Below are 15,466 nucleotides of genomic sequence, written 5' to 3' on the forward strand. Positions count from 1 at the left end.
TTTGACTAAAATATATTCTTTGTTGGATTTTGCGACTGAGGGTCATTTCTGTTTAGTTGCAACTCAACAAAGGCACCACTACTATTTTGGTATGATGAGAAAGGGATGTCTAGTTTGGCCATCCATTTGATGGCCTCCTGAAATGCCACTGAATGGAGAAATGAGGTGCCTCCCACAACAGATCTGAGTGCTCTGGTTGGTGTGATGCGTTCCATGGTCTGAGACTCATGGCCACAATCTGGCTTGTCCCTCATCTTCCATTTTTGGAGCAGCTGCCGCGTCGTCCATGCCCTGAGCAGATGTGGTTCAGCACTGTCCACTGTCTTCGAGGGAGTTGGAAGCTGGGAACCCCTGCTGTTGGCTCAGTGATGAGCTGTTGGATTTTTTATGCTGCACGTGTCTCTCGATTCCATCTATCTAGATAATGGGTTGATACCAACTCTGTGAATACTAACTGCTGCTTGCCAGAATGCCCAGCACGATTTTAACGGATTTCTTGGCGGGTTTTTCAAGTCCTCATGAGTGGGATGGTTGATATTGCTCATGTCTTTTTCCATCTCACGGAGCACGTTGGAGTTGCGGTGAATGACAGGCTGGGCAATGTGGGACAGCAGCAGGAGTCACTCAGCTGGAGTGGACTTGAGCATCCATGACATTGTCCTCGTGGCAGTGTTTAGCTACATGCCCATGATCATTGTGTGGCGGTTGCAGTACTATGAAGCTGAGCAGTATTCTGCAGCGGAGCAGCCCAGGGCCACTGTTGCGATGCGTAGTGTGATGACTTTGCTCCCAGATGGTTTTCCAGCGAGTTTCCGGACCAGGTTCGCCCTGGTTTTTACTTTTTGCCCAGTGTTGATGAGATGAGACCGATAGGTGAGAGTCTTGTCCAGGTGACACCCAGGTATTTTGGTGGAGGTCATTGCTAAATCAACGTCTGCAGAAGGAAATGTATTATTTCCTGGAAGCGTTATTGTTCAGATGGAATATTGACAGTGTCTTCTCCGGATTGGGGCGGAGACACAAGGCCCAGAAGTAGCATTCCAGTCGGTCCAGGTTACTAGTGAGCATCTGACTTGCTTCCTCTAACATCGAGGCCTGCTACGTCACCGGCATGGATGAACTTCGAGGGTTTGGTGCAGAGACATCTGCTGTATAGGCAGAATGATCCCAGAGTTAAAAGGATTAAATTAAGAAGACAGGTTGTGTAGACTGGGCTTGTATTTCCTTGCGTATAGAAGATTAAGGGGTGATCTAATCGAGGTGTTGAAGATGATTCAAGGAGTTGATAGGGTAGATGGAGAGAAACTATATCCTCTGATGAGGGGAGTCCTGAACAAGGGAACATAACCTTAAAATCAGAGCTAGGCTGTTCAGAGGTGATGTCAGGAAGCATTTCTTCACACAGTGGAAATCCAAAATGCTGTTGAGGCTGGAGGTCTATTGAAAATTTCCAAACAGAAATGTTTTTTTCTGAGGCAGGGTATTAAAGGTTATGGAACCAAGGCAGGTAGATGGAGTGTAGATAAAGATCAGCCGTGATCTAATTGAATGACAGAATAGGGTGGAGGGGCTGATTGGCCTCCTGCTGTCCCTATAGTCATGGACTGACAGGTGCATGTGGTGTCTAAGCTTAGATCACAGCTGAGCTCAATTGAGAGTGATGCATGCCCAGCCTCTCTCTCTGACACTACTGTGCAGGTAACAGATTGTGTGATCTGCTCTTTCACTATAGCATTGTCCATCTGGGAGAATCACACAAAGACTCTGAGTTCTGAGTTAGATCCAAGTGTCGGATTGCAGGAGGGAGTTACGAACTGAAGGTTAGAGAAATCGCCATGCGGATATGGCAAGGAGTGCCTGTACTTACAGGTCAAACACTCTGTGAACCTTCAGGACAAGCTGTTACTTATACACACTTTGTCTAAACAACAGGGACAGAGCAGATGGAATTTAAATTCAACATTGCTCATTCATCACGATTAGTGCTGAGGATCAGAAGATTTTCAACTTCAAGAGAGCAGTGTTCCATCAAACACTCCCAGGGCAGGTACAGCACGGGGTTAGATACAGAGTAAAGCTCCCTCTACACTGTCCACATCAAACACTCCCAGGACAGGTACAGCACTGCGATTGGCTGGTCAATTTGGAGCACTTCCTGCCAGTAATCAGGGGGAGCAGCTGCACCTGTGTTGCAGCAATTGCAGAGTGGAGACTGCAGCAACTGGAGAAAGGTGAATACAGAGTGGAGACTGCAGCAACTGGAGAGAGAGACTGGAGAAAGGTGAATACAGAGTGGAGGGAAACCATCAAGGAAGGCTGCAATTTTTCTGGAGAGGTGGGTGTCAGGGCACCTGAAAGACTCTTAAGTTTAAACTGTTTGGGGGAGGGAGAAGAGGCCTGAAGACTCAGGGGTGGGGCAGCCAAATCCAGTAGGGGCCCCTGTGTTTGTATTGGTGTTTGCACACAGGGAGCTCCCTCCCCACCCCAACTGCCTGCTCGGGACAGCTGGAGTTGCCCGGGTGAAGACTGTCTTGTTAAAAGCAGAAGAGGAGAGTACCGGGCGGCTCCAGCAGTCCCGGGCGAAGAAGCCTCCCCCAACTGGAAGACAACAAACAAGTTTGGACTAATTGTGATAAAGGTGCTCCAACTGGCAGTTGGAACAAACATCCTTTTCAGCCTTTCTCTCCCTTCCTCCACTCAGTCGCCTCAATCACCTATCCTCCCCTTTTCCTTTACCATCCTACGCCATCCTCCTCTACTCCCACTCCACCTTGTTTAAAGTTTGCTTTTTTAAAAAATTGTGTAAATTTGTTTTGTTTCTTGGGGGTGGACGTAGCTCTTAGACCCCATGGCAAGCCCCTCTTCGCCGGTGGCGGGGCCTTCCCGTTCATATGCTGCTGCGGCTGCTGCAGCTGCACCTGTTGCCCCGTCACCGTTTGCTTTATTAACAACGAAGCATGGGGTCAAGAGCTACGTCCACCCGAACATGACTATAGAGGCATGCGTGAAAGCAATGGCCGAGGTTGTCGGCCCTTCGGCCATTGTTGCAGCCTCTAAAATGTACGGGAAGGCAGTGTTTTTCCTGAAGACCGAGCGGGCGGTGTCCCTGGCTCTGAGCAAGGGGCTCACCGTGGGCGGGACCTTTCTGCCAGTGGACCCCCTGGAGGCCACTGCGCAAAGGCTCATTTTATCCAATGTCCCACCCTTCATCCCTGGTGGGCTCCTCCTTCCCCACCTGCACTATCTGGGGGAGGTAAAGACGGGGCTCACCCCAGTCCCGCTCGGTCTTCGGGAGAACAGCCTCCGACACGTGTACTCCTTCCGCCGTCAGTTATTCATGCAGCTGGCGTGGGAGGAGGTGACAGAGGGCCACTTCAATGTAGAATTCCAGGGGACGGCCTACCGCGTCTTCTGGACCTTGGACGGGGTGCGGTGCCATGTCTGTAAGGGGGTGGGGCATGTTCGTAAGAACTGCCCCAACCTCCCGGCTGCCAACTCCAACTCAACGGCCCAGGGTGGCGACGCTGCACCTCCTCCCACCCCCACTACACCACCACCAGATACCATTCAGTCGGTACCGGAGGCTGTGGTTTTCACGGCCTCCGGCAGGGAGGGGGGTGACCGTCCAAGTGGAAGGAAGGCGCGGAGGAGAAATAAACATCGAGAGGCGCGTCCCCTGGATATCGTGACACTACCCGAGCCTGAGCTCAGCCCAAGGCCCGATCTCGGGAAGTCAACTTGCCCCAGGGCTGGGCTCAGGCCCAGGGTGAATAAAAAAAAGGAGAGTGTGGAGGTGGAGGCCTCTGATGATATGGAGGTCTCTGAGCCTCCGCACACAACTGGGAAAAAGAGGAGAAGGCACCCCTCCACTGAGTTAACAAGGGGCCCTGAGGCGCAGGGCCCATCTGTTGGAGGGGAACTGTCTCCTGTTTCGGGTCCCCAGGTTTCCCCTACCGCCACCACCAAGGCTGCAAAGTCCGGGCAGGTGCTCCCTATTCCTCAGGATGGAGGGGAGGGGATGGCCCCGGTACATGAGGCCCCTCCTGAAGGAGTAAGTGGGGCCCTGCTTGTGGTGGGGGAGCCTGGGGAAGCCGCCCATTCTGCCACTGCTACTGGGTCGGGTGTCCTGAATGAAGGGGAGGGCGAGGCCCCAGAGGGTCGGGCCTCCCAGCCGGAGTCCACCACCAACCAGGAGACACCCGACCCAGTTATAACTGAGAATGCTGCCCCATCTGCTGGGCCTGTGGGTGCTGGCGGAGCGGGAGATAGCCTCCTCCCTCCGCCTCCAGTCTCGGCTCCGGCTGGTTTCCCGGAGTCGGGAACTTCTGTCTCCCCTGGACCACTCATTGCCTGGGGACGGAGGTGGAGGGGGGTCCTGAACCGCTGGTGCCTACAGGCTCCAGTTTCACAATAGAACCCAGAGAGGACTCCTCCGCCATCGATCCTGGGGGTGGGATCGTGACGGAGGCGGGACCAGCTGGCGCGGCTGGGACGTCCGCCCCACAGTGTGTGGTAGATGTGTCGGCCGCTGGCGGTGACGACCCGGAGGAGGATGGGGATTCAGTGCGGGGCACGGAGGATGATCTTGATTCCATCGCCAGTGAGGTGGTGGAGTCCCTCGTGCCTCCCACCGAATCTCCTCTCATCCCCACGGCGGAACTCCGGGATTTCCTCGCGGCTTGCAGGGGTTGCCGCAATAAAGTTCAGCTGGCCCTCGACCGTTGGTCGAATCTGGCGCTGATCATACAGTCCGTCCGTGCCGCCCTTAAGATAGCGGGCAAGCGCGCGGACGTGAAACTGGTTGAGAGGCGCCGTTTTAATGTGTTCCTCAATGGGTTGCTGGGGGAGTGGAGGGCCAGGTGCACTTCCACTCCCTCCTCACAGTGAGCTGTTGGTGACGGGTTTTAAGTACCTTTGACATGAAGATAACCATAGCCAGCCTCAACATCAACGGCAGCAGAGGGGCTCACCGCAGATTTCACAATCTCTCAGTCCTTAGGGAAGGGAGATACGCGGTGAGCTTTCTGCAGGAAACCCACATCGTTCCGGGAGACGAAGCCACCTGGCTCCTGGAGTGGCAGGGTGGGGTCGACATGAGTCACCTCACCCCTATTTCTAGTGGGGTGGCTATCTTGTTGGCCCCGACTTTTCAGCCGGAGATCTTGGGGGTCAAGGAGCTAGTGCCGGGCCGCTTGCTCCACCTCGCCGTTCGCCTGGGTAGCGTGCCGCTCCACTTTGTGAACGTGTACGCGCCCAGGCCCGGCGCGTTGCAAGCGCGCTTCTTTGAAGAAGTGTCCGCTCTCTTGAGCTCCATCGATAGCGGCGAGTGCATCATCCTCGGGGGGGATTTTAACTGCACCCTCGAGGTGGGGGATCGCTCCGGTCCCCAGCGCGGCCAAGCGTCAGTGGAGAAGTTGAGGGGACTGATCAGCTCCCTTAACTTGGTGGACGTCTGGCGGAATCTCCATCCCGACTCCAGCGCCTTCACGTGGCGGTCTGGAGGAGGGGGGTCGCGAATCGACCGCCTCCACATTTCGCAGGCGTACGTCTCCCGCGTTTCGGCGGCCTCCATGCGGCTGGTGCCGTGCTCGGACCACCGCCTGGTGTGGGCGGAGTTCACTCCGCTCCGCACGCGGGCGGGGTCCGCGTACTGGCACTTTAACAACCGGCTGCTGGAGGACGTGCGATTTCGGGACTCGTTCTGTCGATTCTGGGCCGACTGGAGAAGGAAGCACCCTCCTTGAGGCTATGGTGGGATGTGGGCAAGACTCACATCCGCGTCTTCTGTCAGGAGTACGCGAAGGGGTCGACCAAGAGGCGGGAAGCCGAGATCGGGCGCCTTGAGAGGGAGGTGCTCGACTTGGAATCCCGCCTCGGTCATGCCGTCGCGGACCCGGCCCTGTGGCAGGCGTACAAAGAGAAGAAGAGCGCGCTGAGGAACCTGCAGCTCAGAGGGTCCCGAGGCGCGTACGTGAGGTCGCGGATCCAGATCCTGGAAGATTTGGACCGCACCTCACCCTTCTTCTACTCGCTGGAAAAATGGCGGGGGGGTCCGTAAGCAGCTCGTTGAGCTGCTGGCCGACGACGGATCCTCCATCACGGATCCGGAGGGAATGGGCCTCCTGGTCCGGACGTATTACAGTGCGTTGTTCTCTCCGGATCCGTCCAGCGAGGATGCGCGCAGAGTTTTGTGGGAGGACCTGCCGCAGGTCAGCCCGGAGGGCGCCGAAGGATTGGAGGCTCCGCTCACGTTGGCGGAGCTGACTGGCGCCCTCCACCAGCTCTCGAGGGGCAAATCCCCAGGGCTGGATGGGTTGACCGTGGAGTTCCTCAGGGCGTTCTGGGACGTCCTGGAGGACGATTACGCGCGGGTCCTGGGGGAAAGCCTGGCGACCGGGGAGATGCCCCTCTCGTGGCGCAGGGTGGTCATCGTCCTGCTGCCGAAGAGGGGCGATCTCCGCCTGCTTAAAAACTGGCGTCCGGTCTCCCTCCTCAGCACGGATTATAAGATCTTTGCCCGGGCTATGTCTACCGCCTGGGCTCTGTGCTGGCCCACATGATCCACCCCGACCAGTCCTACACGGTCCCAGGCCAGTCCATCCAGGACAACATCCACCTGGTCCGGGACCTGATCCATCTTTCCCAGAGGACTGGTCAGTCGGTCGCCTTTCTCTCCCTCGATCAGGAGAAGGCGTTCGACAGGGTGGATCACGATTACCTTTTCGGGACTCTGCGCGCTTTCGGACTCGGGCCGCATTTCGTGGCTCGGGTCCGACTTTTATACGCCGCCGCAGAGTGTCTAGTCAAAGTTAACGGGTCCTTGACGGCGCCCCTTCGATTTGGGAGAGGAGTGCGTCAGGGGTGCCCCATGTCCGGCCAATTGTATACCATCTGCGTGGAGCCCGTCCTGTGCCTGCTTCGCAGGAGGTTGACGGGATTGGCTCTGCGCGAGTCGGCCATGCGGGTCGTCCTCTCGGCTTACGCCGACGACGTGCTCCTCGCAATCACAGATCCCGTTGACTTGCGGAGGATGCGCGACTGCCAGCAGACCTTTTCTGCCGCGTCCTCCGCGAGGATCAATTGGGAGAAATGTTCCGGACTCCTGGTTGGTCAGTGGCGGGTGGACTCCCTGCCGGAGGAGATGACACCTTTTGCGTGGAGCACCACGCACCTCCTCTATCTGGGAGTCCACCTTAGCCCCGCTGAGGAAGCCTGGCCGGCAAACTGGCAGGAGTTGGAGGCGAAAGTCACCACTCGGCTGGGGCGCTGGACAGGACTGCTCCGAGTGCTTTCCTACAGGGGCCGAGCGTTGGTCATAAACCAACTGGTGGCCTCCATGCTGTGGTACCGGTTGGTCACTTTGGCCCCGCCCCCTGTATTTGCCACCAAGATCCAGAAGAAACTCGTCGATTTCTTCTGGGGCAAGAGGAAACACTGGGTCTCTGCCACGGTCCTGAGTCTCCCGATCGAGGAGGGCGGTCAGTTGCTGGTGTGCGTCCGCACCCAGGCTGCGACTCTCCGCCTTCGGACCCTGCAGAGATACCTGTACGTCGAGCGTCCTCCCAGATGGTGTGCACTGGCGACGTATTTTTTCCGCCAGTGTCACTGCCTTCAAGACGACACGCAGCTCCCGGTGGAGTCCGTTAGCCGCGCCTCTCTGAGGGAGTTGCCTGTCTTTTACCGGGATCTTTTCCGAGTCTGGAACATGGTCGCCTCCAGTCAGGGCGCTCCCCCGCCGGCGAAGGAGAGCGCCTCGGCTGTCCAGGCGGCCGACTCCGGGGACGGTCCGGCGGGCGGAGGAGTAGCCGAAACCCCCGGGACGCCGCTCACTGCGGGTGGCGAGGGGGCTCGGGAGTGCGGAGTGATCCCGGCCGAGCTGACCCCCGCTCGGCCGGAACTGCTCATCGGACCCAGGCCCCGAAACCCTCCTCGGGAGCCGGTCCCGCACAACCCGAGCCGCCTCTCGGAAATGCCCTCCGTGCCATTCCAATCGGCGCGGAGGGGTTTCCTGTACGGGCTGCTCCTGCACACTCTCCACTTCCTCGCCCTCGTCAGCCGGCCGGACACGCCCTGGCGGTCCGCGTTGCCATCTGGCGGCGAGGGGAAACCCCGATGGAGGTCTCTCTACGCGGGAGTCTTCCCCCTTTACATCGGGGACCTGGGGTGGAGGGTGCTGCACAGAGCAGTCCCGTGCAATAGGCTTTTAAGTAGGTTCACGGACTCCCAGGCCAGCTGTACTTTCTGCGGCCTGGACGAGTCCGTGTTCCACATTTATACGGAGTGTGCGAGGTTGCAGCCCCTATTTGAGTATCTGAAGGGGCTGCTCCTCAAATTCTGGCTGCACTTCAGTCCCACGCTCCTGATCTTTGGGCACCCGATGCGGAGGGGCTTGGGCCGGGAGGGGGATCTCCTCGTCGGTCTGCTCCTGGGCCTGGCCAAGGTGGCAATTCACAGGTCCAGGTTGCGGGCCGTCGGGGGTTCCGTCCTCCCCGATTGCCTGCCCCTCTTCCGCGGTTACGTTCGCGCCCGGGTGTCCCTGGAAAAGGAGCATGCGGTGTCCCCCGGTACGCTTGAGGCCTTCCGCGACCGGTGGGCACCGCAGGGACTGGAGTGCATCGTCGACGCTGAGAATGGCATTTTAATTTGAGTTTTTTTGTTTATTTATCTGGTTTTAATAAAGTTATTTTAAAAAATATAAGTGTGTATATAAAGGGGCCTGAGGAATAAAGGTCCCCTCGACATAAAAAATATATAAAGGGGGCCTGAGGAATAAAGGCCCCCTCGACATAAAAATATATAAAAGGGGCCTGGGGTATAAAGGTCACCTTTAAAAAAAAAATGGGGATTGGCTCCTCTGTGATTGGGAATACTGAGTGCCTCAACGAGGTGCAGCTGACAGTGCTGCAGTCAGTTGCTGGAGGTGCTGCTGGAGAGGGAGTGCTGAGGAGAAACTGCAAAAACTTTGAACAACTTTTGCTGCAGAGGAGGAGAGACTTTTGGAAGAAAAAAAAAACGGGGGTTAGATACAGAGTAAAGCTACCATGAAACACTTGAACAGTCAAAACCTGGAGGTCTCTGAGGAAAGAACAGCAGGAGGGGGATTAATTGGGAAAAATATGCTGATTGGGGTAGATGAAGAGGAGGTGGAAGGATGCTCATGTGGAGCACAAACACTAGCATAGACGAGTTGGGCTGAATGGCATTGGATAGTTCTTTCAAAGAGCTAGCACAGGTGTGATGGTCTGAATGGCCTCCTTCTGCGTTGTGTGATGTATGATTCTATGATAGGTTTCAGATACAGTAAATGTCAGGCAGATATTTAGTCCTGCCCGTGATCCTGTGTTCCATCGCCACTTTGCATGCATACCTGGTGCTCCGCGTGTTCTATTGCTAGCTCCATCTAATGTTTACTTAATTTCAAAGCATTGGAATCATGACAGAGAACTGGGAACTGAGCAACGGCGGGTAGGGGATAAATAAAAAGCTCCAACAAAGGGCCAGCACAGGCACGATAGGCTGAATGGCCCGAGAAGCCTCTCGCTGGCATCATACAGGCCATCACTGACCATTCCCACCCCTCTGCCTCTTTCTTCCCCAGAGTGCCTCTTTGTCACCGATTACTTCACCAGGACTCCTCGCAAGCTCAACGCCTTCACTTCATTCGCTAGTGCCGAGCTTTTTCACTTCCACGTGCCTGCAGACACGGTGGTGGCGGTTTGGAACCTCATCACCTTCAAGGAGCAAGGAGACAGTTTTGGAGATAGCTGCCCGGACCGAGACATCACTGTGTGAGTAGTCATAGAACCATTTATGGCAAAGAAAGAGGCCATTTGGCCCATCGAGTCCATGTCAATCCTGGGGCAGAGCTGCACCTGCTGGGACTGGTGAGGTGGAATAGGGGGATGAGGGCAGTGGAGGTGGTGGGGTTTCCATTAAAGGCAGAATTAAATTGGTTATTAATTTGGACGTGCCACCTTACGTAGTATTTGCAGCACAGAAACAGGCCATTCGGCCCACCTGGTCTGTGCTGGTGTTTATGCTCCACACGAGCCTGCTCCCACCCCTCTTCACCTCACCTCCATCAACATCTGTTTCGATTCCTTCCTCCCTCATGCATTTACCCAGCTTCCGCCTTACCACTCCATGTGGGAGCAAGTTCCACATTCTCCTGAATTCCCTTTTGGATTTTTCAGTGACTATCTTACATTAATGGCCCCCCTTTTTCAGTCTCCCACACAAGTGGAAACATCTTCTCTACGATTACCCTATCAAACCCTTTCACGTTTTTAATAATGTTTATTGGACAATCCTTGGCCTTCTCTTTTATAGAGAAAAGAGTTTCAGCCTTTTCACTCTTTCCTCATAGTTATAAGCTCTCAGTTCTGATATCATCCTTGTAAATCTTTACGCACCTTATCCATTTTTATTCTTTTTCTTTTGGTAATAGGACCCCATGTGGCCTGACGAAGGTTCTATATAAGTTTACTATAACCTCCTTGCTTTTCAATTCTATCCCTCCAGAAATGAACCCCAGTGCTTTGCTTGCATTTTCTATGGCATCATTAACCTGGGGAGGTACATGATGATGCATGACCTGCTGTGTGTTACCAGCATTATCGGTTTATATTTCAGATTTCCAGCATCCACAGTATTTGCTATTTCTAATGATTAGTGAATATGTACCCCGAAATAGCTCAGATCTGTTACCCCATCGAGATTTGATCGAGGCTTTTAAAATTAAGAAGGGATTTGACAGACTGAGTTGAGAAAACCTCTTACCACTGATTGGCAAGTCAATAATGAGGGATCACCAGTTTAAAAATTCTCACTTAAAAAGTGAGAAGTCAAGTCAGATGACAATTCTTTACACAGGTGGTTGTTGGAGCGTGTAATGCTTTGCCTCAGAGGGTAGATGCGGCTGAGAGCATTGCATTTTTTAAGGGAAAATTGTGTAAACATTTGAAGCAGAGGTAGATAGATGGGTGATGGGGAGAAACTCGAGCACTGGGATTTGGATTTTTCGAGCAGAGAATTGGCACAGACACTATGGGCTGAATGGTCTCCTTCTGGACTGGGCGCTTCAGTGATTCGATGGTCTCTAATTAATGGGAGACGGTAGCTTAGTGGTAATGCCACTGAGCTAGTAATCTAGAGGACCAGGGTAATGCCCTAGGTGTAGGGGTTCAAATCCCACCGCGGCTGATGGTGAAATTTAAATTCAATTAATTAATTTTTAAAAATCTGGAATTGAAAGCTAGTCTCAGTAATGGTGCTATTAAACTATCATTGATTGTTGTAAAAACCCATCTGCTGTCCTTACCTGGTCTGGCCTACATGTGGATCCAGACCTACAGCAATGTGGTTGACTCTTAACTGTCCTCTGAAAAGAGCAAACCACTCAAGGGCAATTAGGGATGGACAACAAATGCTGGCCTTGCCCGTGATACCCACGTTCCATGAAAAAAAATCCCTCTCCTGTGTTTGTTTTCATTGCCTCTCCGCAGTTCACCTTTTCATTCTGTCTCCCCTTTAACCCATCTGTCTTCCCCATGACTTTCTCCTCTTTCCTCTTGTTTCACCCTTTTTTTCTATCATCTTTTTGCAATACTTTCTTCCTTTTCCACTTGACCATCAGCTCCATTCTTGTCATCCTCATTTCTCAAAAACCCCTCCCCACATACTGATTTTCGAATCAATGACCCGATGCTCACTCACCTCCATTGGCTTCCAGTCATTCAGCATCAAAATTCTTATAATTGTTTTCGTTTCCCACCATGGTCTCTGCCCCTCCCCCTTCCCTATCTCTGTAACTTCCTCCAATCCTACATCCCTTTGAGATAATCTTAATATGCATTTAGGAGACCTTTGTTAGCCAGTAGGTAGCAAGCTCAACAAGAGAAAGGAAGGTTCAAGATTTAGCTTTAGGGAATGAAGTGGGGCAGGTGGAAAGGGTATTAGTTGGGGAATACTGTGGTGGAAGTGATCATGGAATCATAGAACGGGAATCAAAGGGAAAACTCTCCACTGGTTGGTGTCATACCTAGCATAAAGGAAGATGGTTGTGGCTGTTGAAGGCCAATCATCTCAGCCCCAGGATATTCTTGCAGGAGTTCCTCAGGGTAGTGTCCTAGGTCCAGCCATCTTCAACTGTTTCATCAATGACCTTCCCTCCGTCATCAGGTCAGAAGTCGGATGTTTGCTGATGATTGTACGATGTTCAGTACCATTCGCAACTCCTCAGATACTGAAGTAGCCCATGTCCAGATGCAGCAAGACCTGGACAATATCCAGGCTTGGACTGATAAGTGGCAAGTAACATTCGCGCCACACAAGTACCAGGCAATGACCATCTCAAACAAGAGAGAATCTAACCATCTCCTCTTGACATTCAATGGCATTACCATCGCTGAATCTCCCACTATCAACATCCTGGAGTTACCATTGGCCAGAAACAGAACTGGAGCAGTCATATAAATATTGTGGCTACAAGAGCAGGTTAGAGGCTGGGAATTCTGTGGCGAGTAACTCACCTCCTAACTCTCCAAGGCCTGTCCACCATCTACAAGGCACAAGTTCCACTTGCCTGGATGAGTGCAGCTCCAACAACACTCAGGAAGCTCGACACCATCCAGGACAAAGCAGCCCACTTGATTGGCACCCCATCCACGACGTTAAACATTCACTCCCTCTACCACCAACACACAGTGGCAGCAGTGTGTACCATCTACAAGATGCACTGCAGCAACTCACCACGCCTCCTTCGACAGCACTTTTCAAATCCGCGACCTCTTCCACTTAGAAGGACAAGGCAGCAGACGCATGGGAACACCACCATCTGCAAGTTCCCCTCCAAGTCACACACCATCCTGACTTGAAATTATATCGCTGTTCCTTCACTGTCGCTGGGTTAAAATCCTGGAATTCCCTCCCTAACAGCACTGTGGGTGTATCCGCACCAGATGGACTGCAACGGTTCAAGAAGGCAGCTCACCACCACCTTCACGAGGGCAATTAAGGCTGGGAAACAAATGCTGGCGTAGCCAGTGACACCCACATCCCATGAAACGAATAAAAAAAATTTACAACACAGAAGGAGGCTGTTCGGCCCATCATGTCCATGTCAGCTGACAAGTAGCCATCCAGCCTACATCCCACTTTACAGTTCTTCACAATAGTCTTGTGGGTTTCGACACTTCAAGCACATATCCAAATACTTTTTAAATCTTATGAGGGTTTCCTCCTCTACCATCCTTTCAGGCAATGATTTCCAGATTCCCACCACCCTCTGGGTTAAAAAAGTTCTCCTCGAATCCCCTCAAAATCTCCTACCTCTTACACTAAATCTACTCCCTTGAATATAGGAGATATGATTAAGACGTTTGCAGGCAATACAAAAATTGGTCACATGGTTGACAATGAAGAAGAAAGCTGTAGACTGCAGGAAGATATCAATGGACTAGTCAGGTGGGTGGAACAGTGGCAAATGGAGTTCAATCCAGAGAAGTGTGAGGTAATGCAATTGCGGAAGGCTAACCAGGCAATGGAATATACAATAAATGGTAGGATACTGAGAAGTGTAGAGGAATAGAGGGACATTGGAGTGCATGTCCACAGATCCCTGAAGATGTCTGGACAGGTAGATAAGGTGGTCAAAAAGACATAGGGGATACCTGCTTTTATTAACTGAGACATAAATTATAAGAGCTGGGAGGTTATGCTGGAGCTGTATAAAACACTAGTTCGGTCACAGCTGGAGGACTGCATGCAGTTCTGGTCACTGCACTATAGGAAAGATGTGACTGCACTCGAGAGGGTACAGAGGAGATTTATGATGATGTTGCCCGGACTGGAGAATTTTTGTAATGATAAAAGATTGCATAGGCTAGGGTTGTTTTCTTTGGAACAGGGGATGCTGAGTGGAGACCTAATTGAAATGCATAAAATTATGTGGGGTCTAGATAGAGTGGAGAGCTTGGCCCCATTCCCCTTGGTTGAGGGGGATTCAGGGTAAGAGGTAGGAGGTTTAGAGGGGATTCGAGAGGAATTTCTTTCACCAAGAGGGTGGTGGGGATCTGGAACTGACTGCCTGAAAGGGTGTTAGAGGAAGAAACCCTCTTAACATTTAAAAAGTACTTGGACATACACTTGAAGTGTTGTAAACTACAAGGCTACGAAAAAGAGCTGGAAAGTGGGATTAACCTGGATGGCTCCTTGTTGGCTGGCGTGGATACAATGGGCCGAATGGCCTCCTTCCGTACTGTAAATTTCGATGATTCTATGATGTCTGCACTCTTCCAATTCTGGCCTTGCACTACCCCAGTTTGAATTGCTCCACCACTGGTAGCCATGCCTTCAACTGTCAAGGTCATAAGCTCTGGAATTCCCTCCCTACACCTCTTCGCCTCCCTACCTCTCTCTCCTCCTTTGAGGCATTCCTTAAAATCTACCTCTTTGACCAAGCTTTTGGTTATCTGTCCTAATATCTCCGATTGTGGCTTGGTGTCAAATTCAGTTTTGTAACGCTCCTGTGAAGTGCCTTACTACGGTTTACTATATTAAAGGCACTATATAAATGGAAGTTGTTATTTCCACTCCTAACTCTTACTTCCCTCCGAATCTCCACCAGGTATTTCCGATCCGGGGCTCCGCCAGTTATTAACCCACTACACACCCGGTTTCCTACCGACACCATTGTGCCGGGGTCATTTGCAGTAACTCTGACGTGGACTCTACCAAACCGCACGACGGGGGTGTTTAACATCACCAGCCCGCTTCCGGGAGACTGGTTCCTTGCTGCTCACTTACCGAAGGACAAAGGGAAAATTTCAGTCAAGGTAAACCCAAGATAATTGCATCAGAAAGAAAGGATTTGCATTTAGCATCTCAGGACATCCAAAGTGCTTTGCAGCCAATGAAGTCCTTTGAAAGTACAGTCACTCGCAATGTGGCAGCTGATTTGCTCACAGCAAGGTCCGACTCGCAGGGATGAGATAATGAGCAGCTGATCTATTTTAGAGCTGTTAATTGAGGGATGAATGTTAGCCAGGACAGCTTGCCAGCTCCTCTGCTGATGGTGAAACAGGATCTTTTATATCCACCTAACAGGTCTTTGGTTTAATTTTCATCCAAAATGTGCCACCTCCTACAGATGTGTCCACCTAAATTATGTTCCCCAGTCACTAGAGTGCTGCAGCCAATTTGTGCACAGCAAGATCCCACAAACAACAATATGACCAGATCACCTGTATTTTTTTATATTCTTTCTTGGGATGTGGGCCATGTTGGCAAGGTCAGCATTTGTTGCCCATCCATAATTACAACTGAGTGACTTGCTAGGCCATTTCATAGGGCAGTTAAGAATCAACCACCATTGCTGTGGGTCTGGAGTCACGTGTAGGCCAGACCAGGTAAGGATGGCAAATTTCCTTCCCTAAAAGGCATTAGCGAGCCAGATGCGTTTTTACAA

The 15,466-nt window shown here is 52.3% G+C and overlaps 1 protein-coding gene across 1 annotated transcript in view; it reads left to right on the plus strand.

Moving 5' to 3' along the window:
• The first annotated feature begins 585 nt into the window (after positions 1 to 585).
• tmem8b (transmembrane protein 8B) overlaps positions 586 to 15,466 on the plus strand; it is a 92,955-nt gene continuing 78,074 nt past the window's right edge. Inside the window, exons 1-3 of the mRNA XM_068028980.1 lie at positions 586 to 769; positions 9,599 to 9,788; positions 14,627 to 14,834. Coding sequence (XP_067885081.1) covers positions 586 to 769; positions 9,599 to 9,788; positions 14,627 to 14,834 — 582 coding nt within the window. The remainder of the gene's footprint in view (positions 770 to 9,598; positions 9,789 to 14,626; positions 14,835 to 15,466) is intronic.

The sequence above is a fragment of the Heterodontus francisci genome, chromosome 4, assembly GCF_036365525.1.
Source record: "Heterodontus francisci isolate sHetFra1 chromosome 4, sHetFra1.hap1, whole genome shotgun sequence".
Lineage (NCBI taxonomy): Eukaryota > Metazoa > Chordata > Chondrichthyes > Heterodontiformes > Heterodontidae > Heterodontus > Heterodontus francisci.